This window comes from Somniosus microcephalus, chromosome 22 (genome assembly GCF_052327205.1).
Source record: "Somniosus microcephalus isolate GS21.2 chromosome 22, FLI_Smic_1.0, whole genome shotgun sequence".
Classification (NCBI taxonomy): Eukaryota; Metazoa; Chordata; class Chondrichthyes; order Squaliformes; family Somniosidae; genus Somniosus; species Somniosus microcephalus.
The window spans coordinates 74,053,508-74,076,872 of NC_141008.1; the positions used below are offsets into that span (position 1 = coordinate 74,053,508).

Genomic DNA, 23,365 nt, shown 5'->3' on the forward strand with positions numbered 1-23,365 from the left:
TGCAAGTTCCCCTCCAAGTCACGCACCATCCTGACTTAGAAGTATATCGCTGATCCTTCATCGTCGCTGAGTCAAAATCCTGGAACTCCCTACCAAACAGCACTGTGGGATTACCTTCACCACACGGACTGCAGCAGTTCAAGAAGGCAGCTCACCACCACCTTCTCGAGGGCAATTGGGGATGGGCAATAAATGCTGGTCTTGCCAGCGATGTCCACATCCCATAAAAACTAATTAAAAAAAAAAAATATATAAGTAGAAATATAAAGCTGGTAGTAGCGAGCAAATTGGTGCCCATTACAATCTGCTTGCTGACTGCTCCCACCATAGCAGTGGGATACGATTGCCAGTAACTAATCTCAGGATATCACTTTCATCCAACTTGGCATTGCTGTGTGTGCTTAGTGGGGTGCGACTCTTAACCGTGTTCGAGCGCCATGGTGTTTGGTTTCCACTATCCCAGAAAGAAATGACATAAGCATGATTCTTACAGCTTGGAGAACTGTGATTTATTGAAGTTGCCTAAATGATGTTTTGTCAAATGCCATGATTTGTACAGATTTTTGTATCGGTAATTTAAAAAAAAAGTGATCAGGATGACAACTAAGTTTTTGCAAACCCTGTCAGAGATGAGAAAACAATTGCATAATTCTATTTGAAACCACTACAAGAAGAAGCCTCTGTGATCCTAATACAATAGTTGAATTATTCATCTGGATCACTATTACTTCACGTTGCATGGAGCCTGGTAGGCTCTGTGCAAATACGTCTTTGTCCTATGTAAAGAAGGCCTTTGTATATCAGATTGAAAGCAGGCAGACAATTGTAACCACTGTTGCTGAGCAATTTTAAGTTTCCTAACAATCCTGTTTGCACAATACTTACCCTAAAATATATACATAAAGGAATAACTTGGGAAATTGCTCTAACCATACTTTATATTTTTATCATACTGTATGTTTCCATAACTGCAATGATTGTGATATTACTCTTGCCTCCACACTAGGGGCCTACTGCAGACTTCTTGTAACTATCATGCCTATATGCTGGTCAGCTTTACTGGGGGGGAAAAAAAATGATCTTTTTTGATCCTCCCAACCCCTGGAGGGGAAAAAGTAGCATTAGTAGGAGCTGAGAGCTGATCAATGACATCACCATACACACATTCCTCCAGCTAAATGACTCGCTCTTTTTTTTCCCTCCCCTGTAACAAAGGCAAATACAGTGCACAATGTGCTGTATTCTCTAACCATATTATTGTGTGTTTCCTTAGGCCTTAGACAGCAGTATTGAAAATATCTTGTTGCGGAAGCCAGAGTTCTACTCAACATATGGTATTGAAGTGCTGACCAACAAGGAGGTGAGATCTGACTTCACTTTGTCGTAGCTTTTTATGGCTACTCTTTGATGCCATTAAACAAATGAATAAATTTTAAAAAGCGAGTGTCACCATTTTACAGTGTCTTGCAAGAGGCCTCTGTCTGTATACACAGGAGGGTACACTGGCTTTGCCGAGCACTCACTGTGATGACGACCGTACCTGGTGTAATAATAATAAATAAACTTCTGGATGAAGTTATGTGCACATCACTTCCTGTGCATATATCACTTCCTGTGTTTGGACTAGTATAAATACTGAACTGCTCAGTATAGTAAAAGGGCTTCTCCTAGAGGCATAGTGAAGTCCGCTCTTGTATATAGTATAATTATAAGTTGCTTAAAGCTTACTTTAAAGTTCCTTGATGTGTGAGACTCGTATATAAAAAAAAAAAATCAATTTAAGCAACTTAGTATTTACACTCAAATACTAGACCTTTTGGACAAACTCAGAGTTAAGGATCCAGGGAACCACCCATCATGGAAAACATCCTTAAACCTACTCGTCTGGACTTGGACCCAAACGCACCAACAGCTGGCAGGGTATGGAAGCATTGGTATCGTACTTTTGAGAATTTTCTTGATGAATGTAAAGCGAATGCTTCTACTAAACTGAGGATACTTATCAACTATGTGACCCCAACAGTGTTTGAATATGTTGATGAATGGAATAATTACGATGAGGTGATCCGGGCACTTAAACTATATGCCAAGACCGCAAATGAGGTCTATGCTAGACATCTACTGGCCACAGCCCGACAAGGGCCAGGGGAATCGATTAACTAATTCCTTCAAGAACTTCGCAGGCTCAGCACAGATTGTAACTTTCAGGCAGCCTCGGCTGAGCTGTACCGCGAAGAAATGATTCGTGATGCTTTCATCTGCGGGATTGCCTCTCCATTTATACGCCAGCATCTACTAGAAAGTAAAACACTTGAGCTACAAAAGGCTTGTTCTCTGGATTTGGCAAAGAAAAATGCAGACCTCTATCAGCTGCCCAGATCTCGATCTGCTGCTGTAACTGCAACCAGACTATTCAAGTGGCCTCCGGTGAACCCTATCATGGAGGAATCTAATCCTGATGATAATTCTGATGAAGAGGAGGATGACCCCACTTTAGCAGCCTCTTGGCAATCTAGGAAGGAATGCTTCTTTTGTGGAGATTCTTTTCACCCTAGGAAATTCTGCCCTGCTCGCAATGTGATCTGCAGTCATTGCGATAAAAAGGGACACTTTGCAAAAGTTTGCCAATCGAGAGCCTCCACGAGGGCCTATCCAGCTAAGGCCTACCAAACTGCCCCAATTAGGTCCTAGCCGGAGCATCTTGATAGGCCCTATCAAGCTTCCTCTCGAGCTCTCTCCCGAAGAAGCACACCGAGAGTTTCAGCCACTCTGTGCAACCACACCAATTACAGCTGCTTGCCCACAGAACCTGTTTCATGCAGCTACAAAAGTTTCAATTAATGGGCATACCTTAGATGCCTTAATTGACTCAGGAAGTACTGAGAGTTTCATTAGAGAACAGATTGTTGCGAAATTGAAACTACATATCTTCCCATCGGACCAGGCAATTGCGATGGCTCAGTCATCACTTAATACCAGAATCTCCGGCTTTTGTATTATTGATATGACACTTAATGGTCGCATGTATCCCTCCACCCGACTTTCGGTGCTCAAGGACTTATGTAGTGATCTCATCTTAGGGCTGGATTTTCAAAAACAGCATAAGAAACTCACCATTGAGTTCGGCGGATCCAAACCTGGACTTACTATTTCTAATATACTGTCTCAATTACCGTTTTGTGCATTATCAGCAGCTTCACTTGATGAACCCTCATTATTTGCCAGTATTCCTCCTCGATGCAAACCAATAATAACAAAATCGCGGCGCTTTAGTCAGGAAGACCAATCTTTTATTGAGGCTGAAATCTCTCGACTTTTAGCAGAGGATATCATCGAACCATGTTCGTCGCCCTGGCAGGCTCAAGTCGTCATCGTCAAGAACCCTCTAAAACCTCACAAACAATGACTATGCATTGATTATTTGCAAACCATCAATCAATATACTGACTTGGACGCCTACCCATTGCCACGCATTGATGATATGGTTAATAAACTGGCCGAATACAAAGTGTTCTCAACTTACGATTTGAAAAGTGCCTATCATCAGGTACCCTTGAAGGTCTCAGATAAGCAGTACACGGCCTTTGAGGCTAATGGACGGCTGTACCAATTTCGTCGCCTCCCATTCGGGGTTACTAATGGAGTGGCTGTCTTCCAACGGGCAATGGATGGCCTGGTTAAGCAGGAAAACTTAAGGGACACTTTTCCCTATCTTGATAACATTACTATTGCAGGTCACGATCAACAGGAACACGACGCCAACCTCCCAAAATTTCGGGATGCCCTCCATCACCGTAACTTAACTTTGAATGAATCTAAATCTGTTGAGTCGCAACCGACCATCAACATCCTTGGCTATTGCGTAGGCAATGGTATCATTAAGCCAGACCCAGAAAGACTTCGCCCGCTCCAAGAGCTCCCGTCACCTAAGAATCCGGCTTCTTTACGTCGGGCTCTCGGTCTGTTTGCATACTACGCTAAATGGATTCCTCATTTTTTTCAGACAAAATCCAACCCTTGCTGCATGCTAGATCATTTCCATTGGAAACGACGGCTGTTGCAGCCTTTAACCTTCTCAAAAAAAACAGTTGGAGAAAGCGGCTCTTCACTCCATCGATTGAGAATCTCCCTTTCATAGTCGAATGTGATGCCTCGGAGGTGGCGATCTCGGCTACTCTAAATCAGGAAGGTCGTTCTGTAGCATTTATGTCCAGGACCTTACCAGGTGCTGAGCTACATTATCCTCCGGTTGAGAAGGAAGCCACAGCCATCATGGAGGCGGTACGGAAGTGGAACCATTTCCTAGCTTGCCAGCACTTTACATTAATCACGGACCAGCGATCAGTTGCCTTCATGCTCGATAATCGAAAACGAACCAAAATTAAGAATAATAAAAGACAGCTTTGGAGGATGGAACTGGCCTCTTTTGGTTACACCATTCACTATCGACCTGGCAAGGAGAATGTGGCCCCGGATACCCCCTCACGAGCATTCTGCTCCACTATGTCGTTCTCTACTCTCATAGATGTCCATAATGGATTGTGTCATCCTGGCATTACGCGCATGCTACATTTCGTACGATCACGGAATCTTCCTTTTTCTACTGGAGATGTAAAGAAAATGTGCTCAGAATGCCGACTTTGTGCAGAATTAAAACCTCAGTTCTTCCGCCCCTCAGATGGTATGCTCATACACGCAACCCAACCGATGCAACGACTTAGCATCGATTTTAAGGGCCCAGTGCCGCCTTCAACTCGGAACACATATTTGCTCGCCATGATTGATGAATATTCACGTTTTCCGTTTGTCTTCCCCTGCTCCAATATGCTGGCGTCCACAGTAATCTGCTGCCTTGAGCAGGTATTTTCTCTGTGGCATGGCGGCTTACATTCACTCGGATCGGGGTCCATCCTTTTATGTCAAGGGAACTCAAGGACTACCTCTCAGAATGGGGAATTGCTACAAGCAAAATGACGCCATATCATCCCATCGGAAATGGGCAGGTAGAGAGGTATAACGGTATCATCTGGAATTCCGTACATCTTGCTTTAAGATCTCGGGGCCTACCAAACCAGCAATGGGAAGCAGTGCTTCCGGATGCATTGCACTCCTATACGGTCCCTTCTTTCTACAGCCACAAATACTACACCTCCTGAGCGGTTCTTTAGATTCCAGCGTCGCTCATCTTATGGGACATCCCCCCCCTCCCCCTGTCCAGGCTAACTACTCCTGGACCTGTACTACTCCGAAGATACATTCGGACGTCTAAAAATGACCCCCTCGTAGACGAGGTCGAACTAACCGATGCCAACCCCACCTATGCCTACATACGATATCCCGACGGCCGAGAATCTACCGTATCATTATGGGATCTGGCTCCCTGCCCACCAGGACCTAGTGGGACATCGAGTGATGGTATTTTACCAGGAGCCTCTTGAAACCTACCGGGTACCCCTCTCCAGGATCCTGATCTGACACCAACTAGCTTGGTGCTGGTAGAACCCCGTACTCAAAGTTGCGACCCTCCTAGTACCGCGCACCAAAGTACTGATCCGCCACAGACCAGCTCTGCACCTCCCTCTGAACAGAGACAGACCGACTCTGCACCTATTGGGGCTCGTACACGAAGCCATGATCTCCCCGACCCTTCACAGGGTAATCCAGGCCACACAGACTCTGACCAATGGCCAACAGCATGTAAGCGGACCAGAGACCCTCTACGACGGGAACCCAAACGGGTGCGACTCTTCCTCGTTCGGCGGCTGCGGAATAAAAGGAAGACCACAGCCTTCTAATCTCGCAGGAGGGAAGAATGTAATAATAATAAATAAACTTCCGGATGAAGTTATGTGCACATCACTTCCTGTGAACTCTGTACATACATCACTTCCTGTGCATATGTCACTTCCTGTGTTTGGACTAGTATAAATACTGAACTGCTCAGTATAGTAAAAGGGCTTCTCCTAGAGGCATAGTGAAGTCCGCTCTTGTATATAGTATAATTATAAGTTGCTTAAAGCTTACTTTAAAGTTCTGTGATGTGTGAGACTTTTTTTATACATCACCTGGTACTACTCTGAAAACTGGCTTGCAAAACTCTGTGATGCAGAGAATTCAGCTGCAATGTAATATTGCATCAGTGCTTTTCATGTTCAGGAAAACAGCCTTCTGAAACTGCTCCAATCTAACTTTGAGCTAAAAGAAGCTCCGACATGATTCAAGTTTATTAATGCTGTCAAATGACCAGTTTCCCAAGGTACAGTATTTGCTTTTGTTATTGCCCTTCCCTCAGTCGTCACAAACTATTCCACGACGGAGGAGGGTGGGCAGGTAAAGGATAGCAAACTGAGAGAAACTTTGACAATGTACAGACTTAGTGAACATAACCTGGCGATCGAAAAAGGTAGACACAGACAGACCCAGCTACCAAGAGAGGACAGGATATGCTCTCACTGCAGTCAGGGAGTGGTGGAGACAGAGATGCACTTCCTCACAGCTTGTAGAAAATATCAGGACATAAGGGAGAATTTCTACCCAAAATTCACAAAAATATGCCCGGAATTCAGAAATTTGAATGACGACCAAAAACTCCCATACCTACTAGGGGAAGAGAGAAATTGCATAACACTAGCAGCACACTATGTCACAGCTTGCCATAAACAGAGGGACAACCAGCAAATATAAGAAAAGAGTATATATAAATTATATGAAAGTATATATTTATACACTCAGGGATATATCTGTTTATACACTGTATGGATAGATCTGTATTTTTGTGAACAAACATGATTGTTTTCCGATGCTTTGGCAACATAAGATGTAACTTGTCATGCCAATAAAGCGAAGCAAATTGAATTGATAGAGGGAAAATAATGGGTGTACACACCAATGGGGATGATTGCCTCCTGTCATCTACGTAATGACAGCATAAACAGATTTCCTCTGGTTGATATTTCTGCGAATTTGTAAATGTTCAACACGTTTACAACTTCACAAAATAATGATCAGAGGAAATCTTTCTGCATTTGTAGATACTGTTGCTGCACATAGTGACTGGAGGAAATCATCCTGGGAGATCCAGCAGCTTTGGAAAAGAGAAAAGATAGCTTAATGCTTGAGGTTTGTCTGAACTCTCCACTTGAAACACATTAATCACCATTTTCTCCTTCAAGCCTAAATTCTCCCAGTACATGCTGGCAGCAAATTGGTTTATCCACCATCAGAACATCACAGGTGGTGCTCTGATTTTTTCCACTATGCGCTGGCAGTAGTTGAGCTTCCTCACTGCCGACATATACCCCCACTGTGTACTATCAGACTGCTGAAGAAAACAAAGATGCATTTATGTAACAACTTGTCACGTCTCTCTGAAATATTTCAAAGTACATCATTCATAATTAATTATTTTAAAATGCAGTGACTATTCTTGCATAGGCAAATACGGCAGCCATTTTAGCCACAGCAGGCTCCCACAAATAGGAATATGACAAATAACCAGTTAAGTTATCTTTTGGTGCTGTTGGCTGAGGGAGGAATGTTGGCCAGCACACCACAGCTGCCTTTCTTTGAATAGTGTATGGATCTTTAATGTCCATCTGAATCACCGAGAACCGACAGAGCCTCAGTTTAATGTCTCCTCCGAAGAACAGCACCTCCAACAATGGAACACTTCCTGCAGTGTCCGCCCACATTTTGCCCAGAATTCTTGGGTCCTGAATTGGAGCTTGATGGGCCTTCAATAACCACAAAACTAGAAGTTATAGACTTAAACAAGTTGGCTTTTAATCACTAAGATCAGAGCTAACCTCTCAACACGCCGACTGGTTCACAGGAATGAGTCATACAGATCCTGGGATCTTTATGTAAGAGAAGTCAGGGGCAGAGCCAAGAGCCAAGACCTGGAACCTCCCAGGTTAGTTGGGAAAGAGGAAGTGAAACTATACACAGTGGGGGAGGGTAATATACATGAGTGCAAAGCGAATACAGGATCAAGACAAACAGATTTCATTAGAGCTTGAACCAACAAACTTCTCCCTCAGACAATAGAGCTGCCGGCCATACCGCGCTGACCCTCGCCGGCTGCCAGCCATACCGCGCTGACCCTCGCCGGCTGCCAGCCATACCGCGCTGACCCTCGACGGCTGCCAGCCATACCGTGCTGACACTCGACAGCTGCCAGCGTCACTCTAACTCCAGCTCTGGAAGCTATAAAGGAATGGTGTGATATAATTCTCTGTTTCAAATTTACGTCCCTCGTGGTATTGAACTTATAATCTTGCCTCAACGTGTTATCTCTCGGATGGCCTGGCACAGGTTGGAAATTCACGATGGGGATCGTTGTGAGCGACTTAATATTGCTATGCATTGTGACCAGAGCAATTCTTTGTGTGTGTCAACCAATGTCATAGTAAGTCACTGCACACCATTTTCAAGTGCCTGATGTCCATGTTGAACCTCATAGAGAATATTTACCTGCGAGCAGATTCATTCTTTAAACTCAATCCAAGCGTGCCTAAATGGATAAAATGTGGGTCTTCGTGTATCAAGCAAATAGTCCAAGTTGCATGGTTTTTAGATTCTTGCTTCACTTTGGCTTTCTTACTGAACATTGACCCATTATGAAGCGTGCTGTTCAAATTGTTAATCTAAAATCTGGCTATATTTTGCATAAAATTCTAACCTCCATTCCAAGGAGCTAGCTTTCTAGAGTATTTTTAGTAGAAGCACAACAGTTTAGACTACAGGACGTCTGTACTGCGCCTTGAACTGCTGAATTTTTTTACATTAACTAAAATTGAAGGTGATCATACCCCAGACTGTTTGTTGAATCTGTGTTCAGTCATGTGTCATCTATTGATGATGGTTTAATTATGTTAATTCTTGGGCGCTTGCAGGACATGTCAGTGCCAGCAAGGATCAGTGAACATCTCTTCAATTAATGAGGTGAAGAAAGGGAATTTTCCGCTTACCACAGAGTTTCCTCTTGTTGAGTATTTTCACTGTATTCAAGGTCTAGAATGGTTTCTTTTAAATATGCCACTTTCAGATTTAAGTTTCTCCGGTTATTATGTCTAGGCCATATCTGTGACCACAGCAAAAAGGAGAGTCGGGTTCAAGGATGGAACTACTCAGCGATATGATTACTTGCTGATCGCAACAGGCAGCGTGTAAGTGATTGACCCCTTCAGATCGATCCCTTCTGATTTGTAGCTAGTAACTGCTGCTTGTAATCCTGCATGTGTGGGCTGGGCTCCCTCAATCTGCTTGGACCTCTTTGATTTTATCTGACTAAATCCATGGTTTCTTGCTGGCATCTCAAATGAGATTGAGAATGGATTGTGTGCATATCCTGCCACCCCATGCTGTGCCTAACATAAGTTGCCATTCTTATTAAAATCCTTTTTTCTCATCCTTGGTAAATTTATTTTATGGGTTCTTAAATCCGTTTACTAGCATGTCTGTCTGGATTAGAAATGGTTGAGGAAGAATGGCTCTGTGCAGATTTAAGGACAGCTTTAAGGGAGACTAAGGCATTTCTGAAGCTGGAGTTAACTATTTTTGAGTAATAAAATTTAGGATAGATGTTGCTGCTGCTTTTTAAAAAAAAAAAAAAAAAAAAAAAAAAAAATCCAATTTCTCCCCTTGCCTCCACGCTGCAGGAGCGAGGGAAGCTATTTCAAATGCGTTTCTTATATACTTGTTCCTTTTTGCAAAAGAATTACTCCAGTGAAACCCAAAGTAGTCTCTCTTATCTTCCTCTTCATGGTTCTGAATGTTGCAGTTACTCATGTTATCTTCACATTTGTCCTTTTGTCATGCACAACTGTCTGGATTTTGACCATTCCGCTATGTTAGTTACTGTATTTGTCCAGATTTCCCTCCCTATTTCCAATTTTTTTTTTTTTTTTTTTGCGCTTCGAACTGAGTATCGGTATATCGCCATTCGGCTATTGTCAATAACTTTGGTGGCAGAACTTCCTTACCCAGTCTTTTGACTAACACCTCACTGAATGTTGTGCCCAACATCACAACCAGGAATAGCAAGTCACCACTTGGAGGGAAACTTTGGGGGCAATTTCAGCTCCCCCCCCCCCCCCCCCCGCCCCCATGGCTGACGGGAGAGGGTCGATGGGGAGGTTAAATTGTCAACTTCGTCGAACCCAGCCCCAACCCGCCGCGCATGTGCCTGTTTCCGTTTTAAATGCAATGGATTTCAGGGCATATGAGTAACCTGCTCTAGAAAGGCAGGTTCATAATTCTATTTAAATGAGGCTCCTTTCCTGATCTCTCTGCTCAGGAATCCTAAAGGGAGGCAGGAGCAGCTGGATCCACCAGCTAAATGTTTCTTGTATCACTGCTTTGGGCCAGGAGGAGCAGGAGTGCTTCCCCCGGCCCCTCAAGCAAATATTCTGCCGCAATTGGCCACCCCCCAAACCCGCAATCTCTCCAAGGGTCCCTCCTCCCTCCCGATTGCTGGTCTGACTCCTCCCTTCTCTTTTCCCCCTGCCCCCCCCCCCTCCACCGCCACCAACCCCCGATCATTTCCAGTTGCTGAGGACTGTCTCTTGCTGCAGTCTGTCAATCAGAACCTCCGTGTTCCTGGGTTTTTCCCCCCGCCCCAAACACGCTCCACAGGTGCCTCCCCATAAATATCCGGGCCTTTGAGTAATCAACCAATTGCCTCAAAGCCGAGGCAGACTACCGAACGTATTCCTCTCTAGAAACTCATTGGAATTTAGAAGAATGAAAGGGGATCTTATTGAAACATGTAAGATTCTGAAGGGGCTTGATAGGGTAGATGCAGAGAGGATGTTTCCCCTCATGGGGGAATCTAGAACTCGGGGGCATAATTTCAGAATAAGGGGCACCCATTTAAAACGTAAATGAGGAGAAATTTCTTCTCGCCAGAGGGTTGTGAATCTTTGGAATTCTCTTTCCCAGAGAGCTGTGGCGGCTGGGTCATTGAATATATTTAAGGTGGAGATAGACAGATTTTTGAATGGTAAGGGAGTCCAGGGTTACGGGGAGCGGGCAGGGAATGGAGTTGAGGCCAAGATCAGATCAGCTTATTGAATGGCAGAGCAGGCTCGAGGGGCCGAATGACCGATTCCTGCTCCTACGTCTTATGTTCTTATGTCAGCAGAGTATATCTTTAAATCTGGGTGTCTTTGTGGATTACATGTTGAATCACCTTGTCTGTGCTCTTAATTTTTAAAGGAAGATTCTACAACTTTAATGGACTTGTTTTATGTTACTTTAAGGGTTATATATTTAATCCTGTTCCCTTGATTAAACAGGCTTCTATCTTAATCTGCCAATTTATCTTAAAATCAGCTGATTTTCTTAGTTGTGTAAACTAGCGTCAACAAATTGCTGTTTATTTTCTGCCTGTTGTTGCCACAGCCTTTGATAAACCAGCAATCTTGGCAAATAGAGCAATCGCTATACTTTAGTAGTCTCTGATTGCAGCTTGGGTTGGAGCACAGCATTTTGTGTTCACCATCTAGATGTACTGGCTACCACATTTTTAATCAACCAATTGGTTCAAAGCTGAGACAGACTGCCGAACATTTCTCTCTAGAAATGGAGATCTCCCAAAAGTACATTGACATTTGAGGAGCCACAAACTTCTGGGACACTTGTTAGCAATGCAAGTTATGAAAGCATCACTGAGTTGACCGCTTTACTAACAGAGAGCATGTATGCACTAGTTTTAGAAATGCCTCATGCACTGGTGACTTTGTACTATTTCCAGCACCTTCAACGTGGCTTCAGTGCAGTGGTTGCGATGCACAAATTAGAAACCGTTTTCAGTTGGTAGGCAGTGCACTGGCCTCCATCAGCAGTTCCTGTATGCAGGGAACAAGCTTATGAACTGGCATCATGACGTGCGTCGAGCTGTATCAGCAAAGAGCAGATATTTGTGTAACTGCGTATGTGCAGGTCAAATGCAAGTGCAGAAGACTTCCATAGTAAGTACGTTTAAATCACACATGAATGGGGTCAAGTGCATTTCAATTGGTTTTAAACCTGGTGCTGTCTTGCTGCCAATGTGCTTATTAACACCAAAGTACCTCCGATCTTTTTTTATACCTCCTCAGTTCTTTTGGAATTTAGTGTGATTTGTACTAAAATAATCCTTCAAAATTTCTAGCTTTTCAATGTCCTGGTTAACATCACAGCCACAGATCAAAGCATTGAGCATGCTTATGTTCCTTTTGAGTTCTTGTGTCATTTTATTTATGTTGCGTTATCTGTTTAATACAGGCCTAGAGTGCTTAGTTGTCCTGGAGCTGATCTAGAAAACATATGTCTCTTGCATACCCCTGAAGATGCAAACAAGATTCATGAACTATCAATAGGAAAGAAAGTTGTCATCGTGGGCTCCTCATTCATTGGTAATTTTTAAAATTTCTTTTGGAGAAGCTCACCAACATTAAGGGCTTCCATTATTTGATGGCGGGCTAGAAATGTATTTGTGTACAAAGTAGTACTATAATCCAGGGGTTCTGTTGATGTCATAAATAATGGAGTGTCTGTCTTTTTGAGCCCCGTGATTGTGTCACAGCATTCAAATGCTTGTATTTTTCTTACACTTAAGCAAATTTTCCTTTTTTGCACTTAATAATTAACCTGGGTGGAAAAATCAGGCTGGGAGGATCATTCGCCTGTGACCGAGCTAGCTTGATTTTCCTCAAATGAAAGGTCACCGACCTGAAACGTTTCTGATGAAAGGTCACCGACCTGAAACGTTAACCTTGTTTCTCTCTCCACAGATGCTGCTTGTCCTGCTGTGTATTTCCAGCATTTTCTGTTTTTACTTCTGATTTTCCTCAACGTGCTCCAACCAGGCAATTATTTACACCCAAACGCAAAAGCAATTTGATGTAAAATACATCTTTTCTTTGTGTGTTGTTGGAGCTGAATTATGCAGTGATCTCACAGACATCACTGCAGTCATTCCTTAGTTCCTTTTTTTTAAGGGTCAAAAGAGTATTCCCCATTAAAAAGCTTATATTTTATATTTCCATGTCCCTTAACTGTCGAACCAGTATAACCTGACATCTATGAACAGAAGAAGGATGCCTTAACTGCAGAGATACAGTGTGTGCTAAAGAATCGGGTGATCAGGAAGGCCAACTTTCAAGGTTTTTTTTTTGAACATGCGGTGTTACTCTTATCAATGGTTGGTCTTTGTTGTGTCCATTCACCAGATAAGGAAGGCCATTCGACACATCACCGCTCATCCATCCAGAATGATTCTAAAGTCCCACATTGCAGCTTGCAATTGTTTCTTAAATGTTTTCATCCATACTACTCAATCTGAGAGTCCATTGCAAGTGTTGATCACTGTCTGTGAAGAACTTCCTGATACCCATTCTAAATCGGCCTCTTGCTAGTTTGAACATGTGGCCTCTTGTTCTCAATTAATTTTCAGATTTGCCTTTTCCATGCCGTTTCCTATCTAGTATATCTCTCCGATACTTCCATTTCAGACTAATAAGCCCAAGTTTCTCGTCTTTCCTCATAACTCAGACTGCTAGCACTGGGAATCAAACTTGTGCCTCTTCTCTGTGCTCCTCGCAATGCTTGAATGTCTCCCTTGTGTCTCAGTGATCAGAACTGGACACAGTGCGTGAGGTGTGGACTTACCAGAGTAGTGTACCGTTTGATCATGACTTTCTCTGACTGGATTCTACTTTTTTTGCTATGCAGTTCAACTTTCTATTCGCTTTGTTAATTGCTGGGCATGTTGAGCATTGAGTCTGTTCAAACCCCTGGCTCTCTCTCAACTTCATCCTTGGCTGTTGCAACTCTATTTCTGGAGTATGTGTCACCCATTTAAAAAAAAAAAAAAAAAAAAATTAATCCTATACTTTGCACATTTGTATTAAATTTCATCTGCCATTCTGCCTGCTTACATACTTTGTCCAACTTATTCAGTAATTTCTGAGCTGCCTCCTTCAATTCCATTGCTTCTTCCAGTTTGGTATCATCTGCCAGTTTAATTAATTTGCAGTGAGTTTCTGAATCCAAGGCAAGTCAAACAATTGAAAGATTCAGATAGCCTAGTGTAATCTGAAGCCCATAATTCAAGGATTTCTTAATATTCTGAACAATGTAATTGCTTTGAGTTGAGTGACTGGGTTGTTTGTTGCATTCTATGTCACATTGCAGGTGCGAGCAGTAGCGTTTTGGGGTAAAATTGGCAGCATTGCAGCAACAACAACAAAAACTTCTAGTGAGAATTGATGTCTTGTTTAAGCATTTGTGAAATGCTGCGGGGATTTAAACTATTTAATGATGAGTCAGCATTATAGTGCTGTGGAGGAGCCCATTGGGAACAATTAAATGACCATTGAATAAAAGTTAAGTGTTTGTTGGCCCCAGGCAGCTATTTGCAAAAATGGGTCTTCCTTGCCATCTTTAAAAAAGAAAAGACAAACCTTTTATGTCTACCTGAGCGGACAAACAGGTGCTCGGTTTAACATCTCATATGAAAGTCGGCACATAGGAACAGGAGTAGGTCATTTAGCCCCTCGAGCCTGTTTTTAAAAAATTAGTTCCTGGGATGTGGGTGTCGCTGGCAAGGCCAGCATTTATTGCCCATCTCTAACTGCCCTTGAGAAGGTGGTGGTGAGCCGCCGCCTTGAACCACTGCAGTCAGTGTGGTGAAGGTGCTCCCACAGTCCTCAACATTGACTCCGGACCCCATGAAGCCTCATGGCTTCAGGCCAAGCATGGGCAAGGAAACCTCCTGCTGATTACCACCTACCGCCCTCCCTCAGCTGATGAATCACTACTCCTCCATGTTGAACACCACTTGGAAGAAGCACTGAGAGTAGCATGGGCACAGAATGTACTCTGGGTGGGGGACTTCAATGTCCATCACCAAGAGTGGCTCGGTAGCACCACTACTGACCGAGCTGGCCGAGTCCTGAAGGACATAACTGCCAGTCTGGGCCTGCGACAGGTGGTGAGAGAACCAACACAAGGGAATAACCTACTTGACCTCGTCCTCGCCAATCTACCTGTCGCAGATGCATATGTCCATGACAGCATTGGTAGCAGTGACCATCGTACAGTCATTGTGGAGCTAAATGAGAGAGATTCAGAACAGATCTAGCAGCTCAAAACTGGGCATCCATAATCGCTGTGGGCCATCAGCAGCAGCAGAATTGTATTCCACCACAATCTGTAACCTCATGGCCTGGCATATCCCTTACTCTACCATTACCATCAAGCCAACCCTGGTTCAATGAGGAGTGTAGAAGAGCATGCCAGGAGCAGCACCAGGCGTACCTAAAAATGCGGTACCAACCTGGGGAAGCTGCAACACAGGACAACATGCATGCTTAAAAAGCAGAAGCAGCATGCTATAGACAGAGCTAAGCGATCTCAATCAACGGATCAGATCAAAGCTGTGCAGGACTGCCACATTCAATCGTGAATGGTGGTGGACCCTTAAACAACTAACTGGAGGAGGCTCCATGAATACCCCCATCCTCCATGATGGTGGAGCCCAGCACGCGAGTGCAAAAGACAAAGCTGAAGCGTTTGCAGCCAGCTTCAGCCAGAAGTGCCGAGTGGATGATCCATATTGGCCTCCTCCAGAGGTCCCTGCTATCATAGAAGCCAGTCTTCAACCAATTTGATTCACTCCACGTGATATCAAGAAATGGCTGAACACACTGGATACAGCAACAGCTATGGTCCCCGACAACATCCCGGCTGTCATGCTGAAGACTTGTGCTCCAGAACTAGCCGTGCCTCTAGCCAAGCTGATCCAGTACAGCTACAACACTGGCATCTATCCGACAATGTGGAAAACTGCCCAGGTATGTCCTGTTCACAAAAAGCAGGACAAATCCATTCCGGCCAATTACCGCCCATCAGTCTACTGTCAATCATTAGCAAAGTGATGGAAGGTGTCGTCAACGGTGCTTACTCACCAATAACCTGCTCACTGATGCCCAGTTTGGGTTCTGCCAGGACCACTTGGCTCCAGACCTCATTACAGCCTTGGTCCAAACATGGACAAAGGAGCTGAATTCCAGAGGTGAGGTCAGAGTGACTGCCCTTGACATCAAGGCAGCATTTAACTAAGTGTGGCATCTAGTAAAGTCAATGGGAATTGGGGGGGGGAGGGGAAGGGGGGGAAGAGAAACTCTCCACTGGCTAGAGTCCTACCTAGCGCTAAGGAAGATGGTTGGGGTGGTTGGAGGTCAATCATCACAGCCCCAGGATATTGCTGCAGGAGTTCCTCGGGGCAGTGTCCTAGGCCCAACCATCTTCAGCTGCTTCCCTTCAACACAAGGCCAGAAGTGGGGATGTTTGCTGATGACTGCAGTGTTCAGCGCCATTCGCGACGACTCAGATAATGAAGCAGTCCATGCCCAAATGCAGCAAGACTCGGATGACATTTAGGCTTAGGCTGATGTGTGGCAGGTAACATTTGTGCCACACAAGTGCCAGGCAATGACAATCTCCAACAAGCGAGCATCTAACCACCACCCCTTGACATTCAATGACATTACCATCGCCGAATCCCCCCACCATCCATATCCTGGGGGGTTACCATTGACCAGAAACTTAATTGGAGTAGCCACATAAATACTGTGGCAGCAAGAGCAGGTCAGAGAGTTTCACCACCTGACTCCCCAAAGCCTTTCCACCATCTACAAGGCACAAGTCAGGAGTGTGATGGAATACTCTCCACTTGCCTGGATCAGTGCAGCTCCAACAACACAAGAAACTTGACACTATCCAGGACAAAGCAGCCCACTTGATTGGCATCCCATCCACCACCTTAAACATTCACTCCCTCCACCACCAGCGTACCGTGGCTGCAGTGTGTACCATCTGCAAGATGCTAAGGCATCTTTGGCAGCACCTCCCAAACCTGCAACCTCTACCACCTAGAAGGACAAGGGAATACCACCACCTCCAAGTCACACACCATCCTGACTTGGAAGTATATCGCCATTCCTTCATCGTCGCTGGGTCAAAATCCTGGAACTCCCTCCCTAACAGCACTGTGGGATTACCTTCACCACATGGACTGCAGCAGTTCAAGAAGGTGGGTCACCACCACCTTCTGAAGGGCAACTAGGGATGGGCAATAAATGCTGGCCTTGCCAGCGACAACCGCATCCCATGAACGAAATAAAATTAAAAAAAAAAATGCTTCCATCTGCACTGCTTACAATGCCGCCTATCTTTGTCATCGGAAAACTTGGATATATGGCTTTCTACCCCATCATCTAAGTTGTTAATAAATACGATGAATAGTTGAGACCGCAATACAGATCCCATGGGGCACCACTAATTACATTCTGCCAATTAGAGTACCTTCTCCCCTGCCAGGTCAATGATTTGCTTCAGCTTTAGCTAACGGTCTCTGAGGGATCTTATCGAATGCCTTCTGGAAATCCATATAAATAACATCCATAGACATTCCCCTGTCCACTACTTTTAGTCACCTCTTCAAAAAATTCAATCCGGTTCGTCAGGCATGGCCAACCCTTTACAAATCCACGCTGGCTCTCGCTGATCAGCTGAAACTTTTCAAGGTGTTCTGCCACTCTATCCTTAACTATAGAATCTAGTAATTTCCCAACAGATGTTGGACTAACTGGTCTGTAATTCACTGGTTTCCCTCTCTCTCCTTTATTAAATAGCGAAGTGACATGTGCAATTTTTCAATCTAAAGGAACGGTTCTGAATCGAGAGAACTTTGCAGATGCCCCAACTATAATTTTCCAATGTTCTCGCCTACTTCCTTTAAAACCCTGGGATGGAAACCAATCTGGTCCTAGGGATTTGTCACTCTTTTTGGTGAGTCCCTGTCCCTGGTTCAATATTATTTTCCTTGGAATGTCTGGCATGCTATCCTCTTCCTCTACTGTAAATACTGATGCAAAGTAATTACTCAACATGTCTGCCATTTCCATATTTTTATTTACAATATCACTATCAGTTTTTAAGGGACCCACATTGCTCCTGACCACCTTCATTTTCCTAATATGATTGTAAAAAGAAATTGTGTTGATTTTGATATCCCTTGCAAGTTTCTTTTCATACTCTTTTTGTAGCTCCTACTATCTGTTTTGACTTCTTTTGTTGTAGGGCCACTGCTTTTCTTGATATATATTAATGACTTGGGTAACCAGGCACAATTTCAAAATTTGCAGATGCCACAAAACTTGGAAATATAGTGAACAGTGAGGAGGAGAGTGATAGACTTCAAGAGGACATAGACAGGCTGGTGGAATGGGCGGACACATGGCAGATGAAATTTAACGCAGAAAAGTGCGAAGTGATACATTTTGGTAGGAAGAACGAGGAGAGGCAATATAATCTAAAAGGTACAATTCTAAAGAGAGTGTATGAACAGAGACCTGGGGGTATATGTGTACAAATCGTTGAAGGTGGCAGGGCAGGTTGAGAAAGCGATTAAAAAAGCATATGGGATCCTGGGCTTCATAAATAGAGGCATAAAGTACAAAAGCAAGGAAGTTATGATGAACCTTTATAAAACACTGGTTCAGCCTCAACTGGAGTATTGTCGAATTCTGGGCACCGCACTTTAGGAAGGATGTGAAAGGCCTTTAGAGAATGGTTCCAGGGATGAGGGACTTCAGTTACATGGAGAAGCTGGGGTTGTTCTCCTTGGAGCAGAGAAGGTTGAGAGAAGATTTGATAGATGTGCTCAAAATCATGAGGGGTCTGGACAGAGTAGATAGAGAGAAACTGTTACCATTGGCAGAGGGGTCGAGAACCAGAGGACACAGATTTAAGGTGATTGGCAGAAGAACCAAAGGCGACATGAGGAAAAACATTTTTACGCAGCGAGTGGTTAGGATCTGGACTGCACTGCCCGAAAGGGTGGTGGAGGCAGATTCAATCGAGGGGATGACCGAGATAGGGAGGGGCGAGGCCATGGAGGGATTTGAAAACGAGGACGAAAATTTTTAAATAGAGGCGCTGCTTAACCGGGAGCCAATGTAGGTGATGAGTGAATGGGACTTGGCACGAGTTAGGACACGGGCAGTCGAATTTTGGATGACCTCACATTTACGTAGGGTAAAGCATGGGAGGCTAGCCAGGAGTGCGTTGGAATAGTCAAGTCAAGAGGTAACAAAGGCATGGATGAGGGTTTCAGCAGCAGATGAGCTGAGGCCAGGGCGGAGACGGGCGATGTTACGGTGGTGGAAATAGGCAGTCTTGGTTATGGTGCGGATATGTGGTCGGAAACTCATTTCAGGGTGCGAACAATCTGGTTCAGCCTCACCGATGCTAGGGAGAGGAATGGAGTCGATGGCTAGGGAACGGAGTTGGTGGTGGGGACCAGAGACGATGGCTTTGGACTTCCCAGTATTTAATTGGAGGAAATTTCTGCTCATCATCCAGTACTGGATGTCGGACAAGCAGTCTGACAATTTAGAGACAATGAAGGGGTCGCGAGAAGTGGTGGTGGTGAGGTAGAGCTGGGTGTCGTTCGTGTACATGTGGAAAATGACACTGTTTTCTGATGATGACGCCGAGGGGCAGCATGTAGATGAGCAGTCGGAGGGGGTCAAGGATAGATCCTTGGGGGACACCAGCGGTAATGATGTGGGAAAGGGAAAAGAAGCCGTTGCAGGTGATTCTCTGGCTACGATTAGCTAGATAAGAATGGAACCAGGCGAGTGCAGTACCACCCAGCTGGACGACGTTGGAGGAGGATGGAGTGGTCAACCGTGTCAAAGGCTGCAGACAGGTCAAGAAGGATGAGGAGGGATAGTTTACCTTTGTTGCAGTCACATAGGATGTCATTTGTGACTTTGATAAGAGCCATTTCGGTATTGTGGCAGGGGCGGAAACCTGATTGTAGGGATTCAAACATGGAGTTCTGGGAAAGATGGGCATGGATTTGGGAGTCGACAACAAGTTCAAGAACTTTGGAGAGGAAAGGGAGATTGGAGATGGGTTTGGGGGAAACCTTAGAGGAAATTTGGCCCGGTGGGCTAGGGGAAGGAAGGGAAGTGGCAGAGGCAGCTGATCGGATGGTCTCAATCTTGGAGACAAAGAAGTCCATGAGCTCCTCGCACTTGTTGGTGAGGGTGGAAGAGACAGGGGAGAGGGGTTTAAGAAGACGGTTTGCAGTAGAGAAAAGAAACCGGGGGTTATCTTTGCATTCCAGAATGATCCTGGAACAGTGAGCAGATTTGGCAGACGAGAGCAGGACTCGATAATGCTTTGTGGTCCAGACAGATCTGGTGGTGAATGGCTCAACCAGTTGTCTGTCATATCCGTTCAATTCTCATCACTTGGACTTAAGGGAGCGAAGGTGAGGGCCGTACTGGGGATAACGGCCAGGGTGAGGGAGAATAATGGTTTTAATAGGGACTAGGGCATCAAAGGTGCTGGCGAGCGTGCGGACAGATCGGTAGCTGCAGAAATGTCATGATGAATGGAGGGCCAAAGGTTGGACAGTTGGGATTTCGTAAGTGCAGTTGTAAGTGAGGTGGGAGAGAATTTTTTCCAGGGGCGGACACAGAAGGAAGTAGGGTTGAAGGGGGATGTGAGTGGCGAGCAATACAAGGAAGTGTTCAGAGATGGCCTTACCTGTGTTTGACACAATGGCAATAGCGAGGCCATGAGAGACTGCAAGATCAAGGGGTTGCCTGTGAATATGGGTTGGGGAGTTTACATGGAGGGAAGAGATTAAGGGAGGATAGGAGGGTAGTAACCCCTGATGTCCTGTTCTTTCATTTCCCTCCTAGCTCCTGGTACTCTCGAAACAGGACCTCTTGCCTACTCTTTCCTATGTTGTTGGTCCCAACATGGAACACAACGACTGGATCCTCCCTTTCCAATATCCTTTCAAGCTGGTTCGAGATGTCCCTCAACCTGGCACCAGGTAGGTAACATGCCATGTGGGACTCTCAAGCCTGCTTACAAAGGATGCTATCTGTCCCCCTCCAACACTGCAACACTCCCTCAGTACTGCACAAAATGAATGAGTTAACGGCACAAATAACGACATATGGGTATGATCTTGTGGCCATTACAGAAACATGGCTGCAGGGTGACCATGACTGTTAAATAACCTGGTATGTTTAATTTCAATCAGGAAGGACAGGCAGGAAGGGAGGGGAGGTGGGGTGGCTATGTTAATAAAGGAAGGAATCACTATAATACAGAGAAATGATATTGGGTCAAAGGAGCAGGATAGTGAAACAGTTTGGGTGGAGATAAGGAATAATAAGGGGGAAAAAAACACTAGTGTGCATAGTCTATAGGCCTCCGAACAGTTGCAACTCTGTTGGACGGAGTATTAATCAGGAAATAGTTGAGGCTTGTAATAAGGGAACAGCTATAATTATGGGGGATTTTAATTATCATATTAACTGGACAAATCAAATTGGGCAGAGCAGCCTTGAGGATGAGTTCATTGAGTGTATTAGGGATGGGTTTCTTGAGCAGTATGTAACTGAACCGACCAGGGGGCAAGCAACCTTAGATTTGGTCCTGTGTAATGAGACAGGATTAATTAAAAATGTCCTAGTAAAGGATCCCCTTGGAATGAGTGACCATAACATGGTTGAGTTCCATATTCAATTAGAGGGTGAGAAGGTTGGATCTCAAACAAGCGTGCTGAGCTTGAATAAAGGAGACTATGAAGGTATGAGAGCAGAATTGATTAGAATGGACTGGGAAAATAGATTAAAGGGTAAGACCGTACATGATCAGTGGTGTACATTTAAGGAGTTATTTTACAACTTCCAAAAAAAAAATATATTCCACTGAAGGAAAGAAGGGTGTCAAAGAAAAGATAGCCATCCGTGGCTAAGTAAAGTAATTAAGGATAGTATCCGACTAAAAACAAGGGCATATAAGGTAGCCAAATCTAGTGGGAGGATAGAAGATTGGGAAGTCTTTAAAAGACAGCAAAAAATAACTAAGATTGATTAAGAAAGGGAAGATGGCTTATGAAAGTAAATTAGCAAAAAATATAAAAACGGATAGCAAAAGTTTCTATAGTTATATAAAAAGAAAAAGGGTGGCTAAAGTAAATGTTGGTCCCTTAGAGGATGAGACTGGGAAATTAATGGTGGGAAACATGGAGATGGCAAAAACGCTGAACAATTATTTTGTATCAGTCTTTACGGTAGAGGACACTAAGAATATCCCAACAGGGGGCTCTAGGGGGGGAGGAGCTAAATACGATTAAAATCACTAAGGAAGTGGTACTTGGTAAAATAATGGGACTCAAGGCGGATAAATCCCCTGGATCTGATGGCTTGCATCCTAGGGTCTTGAGGGAAGTAGCGGTAGGGATTGTGGATGCATTGGTAATTTTCCAAAACTCCCTGGACTCAGCAAAGGTCCTGGCAGATTGGAAAACTGCTAATGTAACACCCTTATTTAAAAAGGGTAGTAGGAAGAAGGCTGGAAACTATAGACCTGTTAGCCTAACATCTGTGGTAGGTAAAATATTGGAGTCCATTATTAAGGAGACAATAACGGGACATTTGGATCAACATAATTTAATAGGACAAACTCAGCATGGTTTCATGAAGGGGAAGTCCTGTTTGACAAATTTGCTTGAGTTCTTTGAGGAAGTAACATACAGGGTGGATAAAGGGGAACCAGTGGACGTAGTGTATTTAGACTTCCAAAAGGCATTTGACAAGGTGCCACACAAGATTATTGCTCAAGATAAAAAAATCACAGGATTGGGGGTAATATTCTGGCGTGGGTGGAGGATTGGCTCTCTAACAGAAAGCAGAGAGTTGGGATAAATGGTTCGTTCTCAGACTGGTAACTAGTGGTGTGCCGCAGGGGTCAGTGCTGGGTCCCCAACTCTTTACAATCTATATTAACGATTTGGAGGAGGGGACCGAGTGTAACATATCAAAGTTTGCAGATGATACAAAGATGGGATGGAAAGTAGTGAGTGAGGAGGACATAAAAAACCTGCAAGGGGACATAGACAGGCTAAGTAAGTGGGCAGAGATTTGGCAGATGCAATACAATACTGGAAAGTGTGAGGTTATGCACTTTGGCAGGAAAAATCGTAGAGCAAGTTATTATCTTAATGGCAAGAAACTGGAAAGTACTGTAGTACAAAGGGATCTGGGGGTCCTGGTGCACGAAACTCAAAAGGTTAGTATGCAGGTGCAGCAAGTGATCAAGAAGGCCAATGGAATGTTGGCTTTTATTGCTAGGGGGATAGAATATAAAAACAGGCAGGTATTGCTGCAGTTGTACAAGGTATTGGTGAGACCGCACCTGGAATACTGCATACAGTTTTGGTGTCCATACTTAAGAAAAGACATATTTGCTCTCGAGTCAGTACAAAGAAGGTTCACTCGGT

The 23,365-nt window shown here is 44.3% G+C and overlaps 1 protein-coding gene across 3 annotated transcripts in view; it reads left to right on the forward strand.

Annotated features, from left to right (window-relative positions):
• The window catches only part of aifm4 (apoptosis inducing factor mitochondria associated 4), an 83,559-nt gene that overhangs the window by 29,411 nt on the left and 30,783 nt on the right, over positions 1 to 23,365 (forward strand). For 2 of the 3 annotated variants that reach the window (XM_085965056.1, XM_085965054.1), the window contains exons 8-11: positions 1,274 to 1,360; positions 9,076 to 9,167; positions 12,268 to 12,398; positions 18,195 to 18,368. In XM_085965056.1, the coding sequence (XP_085821182.1) occupies positions 1,274 to 1,360; positions 9,076 to 9,167; positions 12,268 to 12,398; positions 18,195 to 18,368 (484 nt within the window). The remainder of the gene's footprint in view (positions 1 to 1,273; positions 1,361 to 9,075; positions 9,168 to 12,267; positions 12,399 to 18,194; positions 18,369 to 23,365) is intronic. The other variant, XM_085965055.1, reaches the window with a different exon arrangement.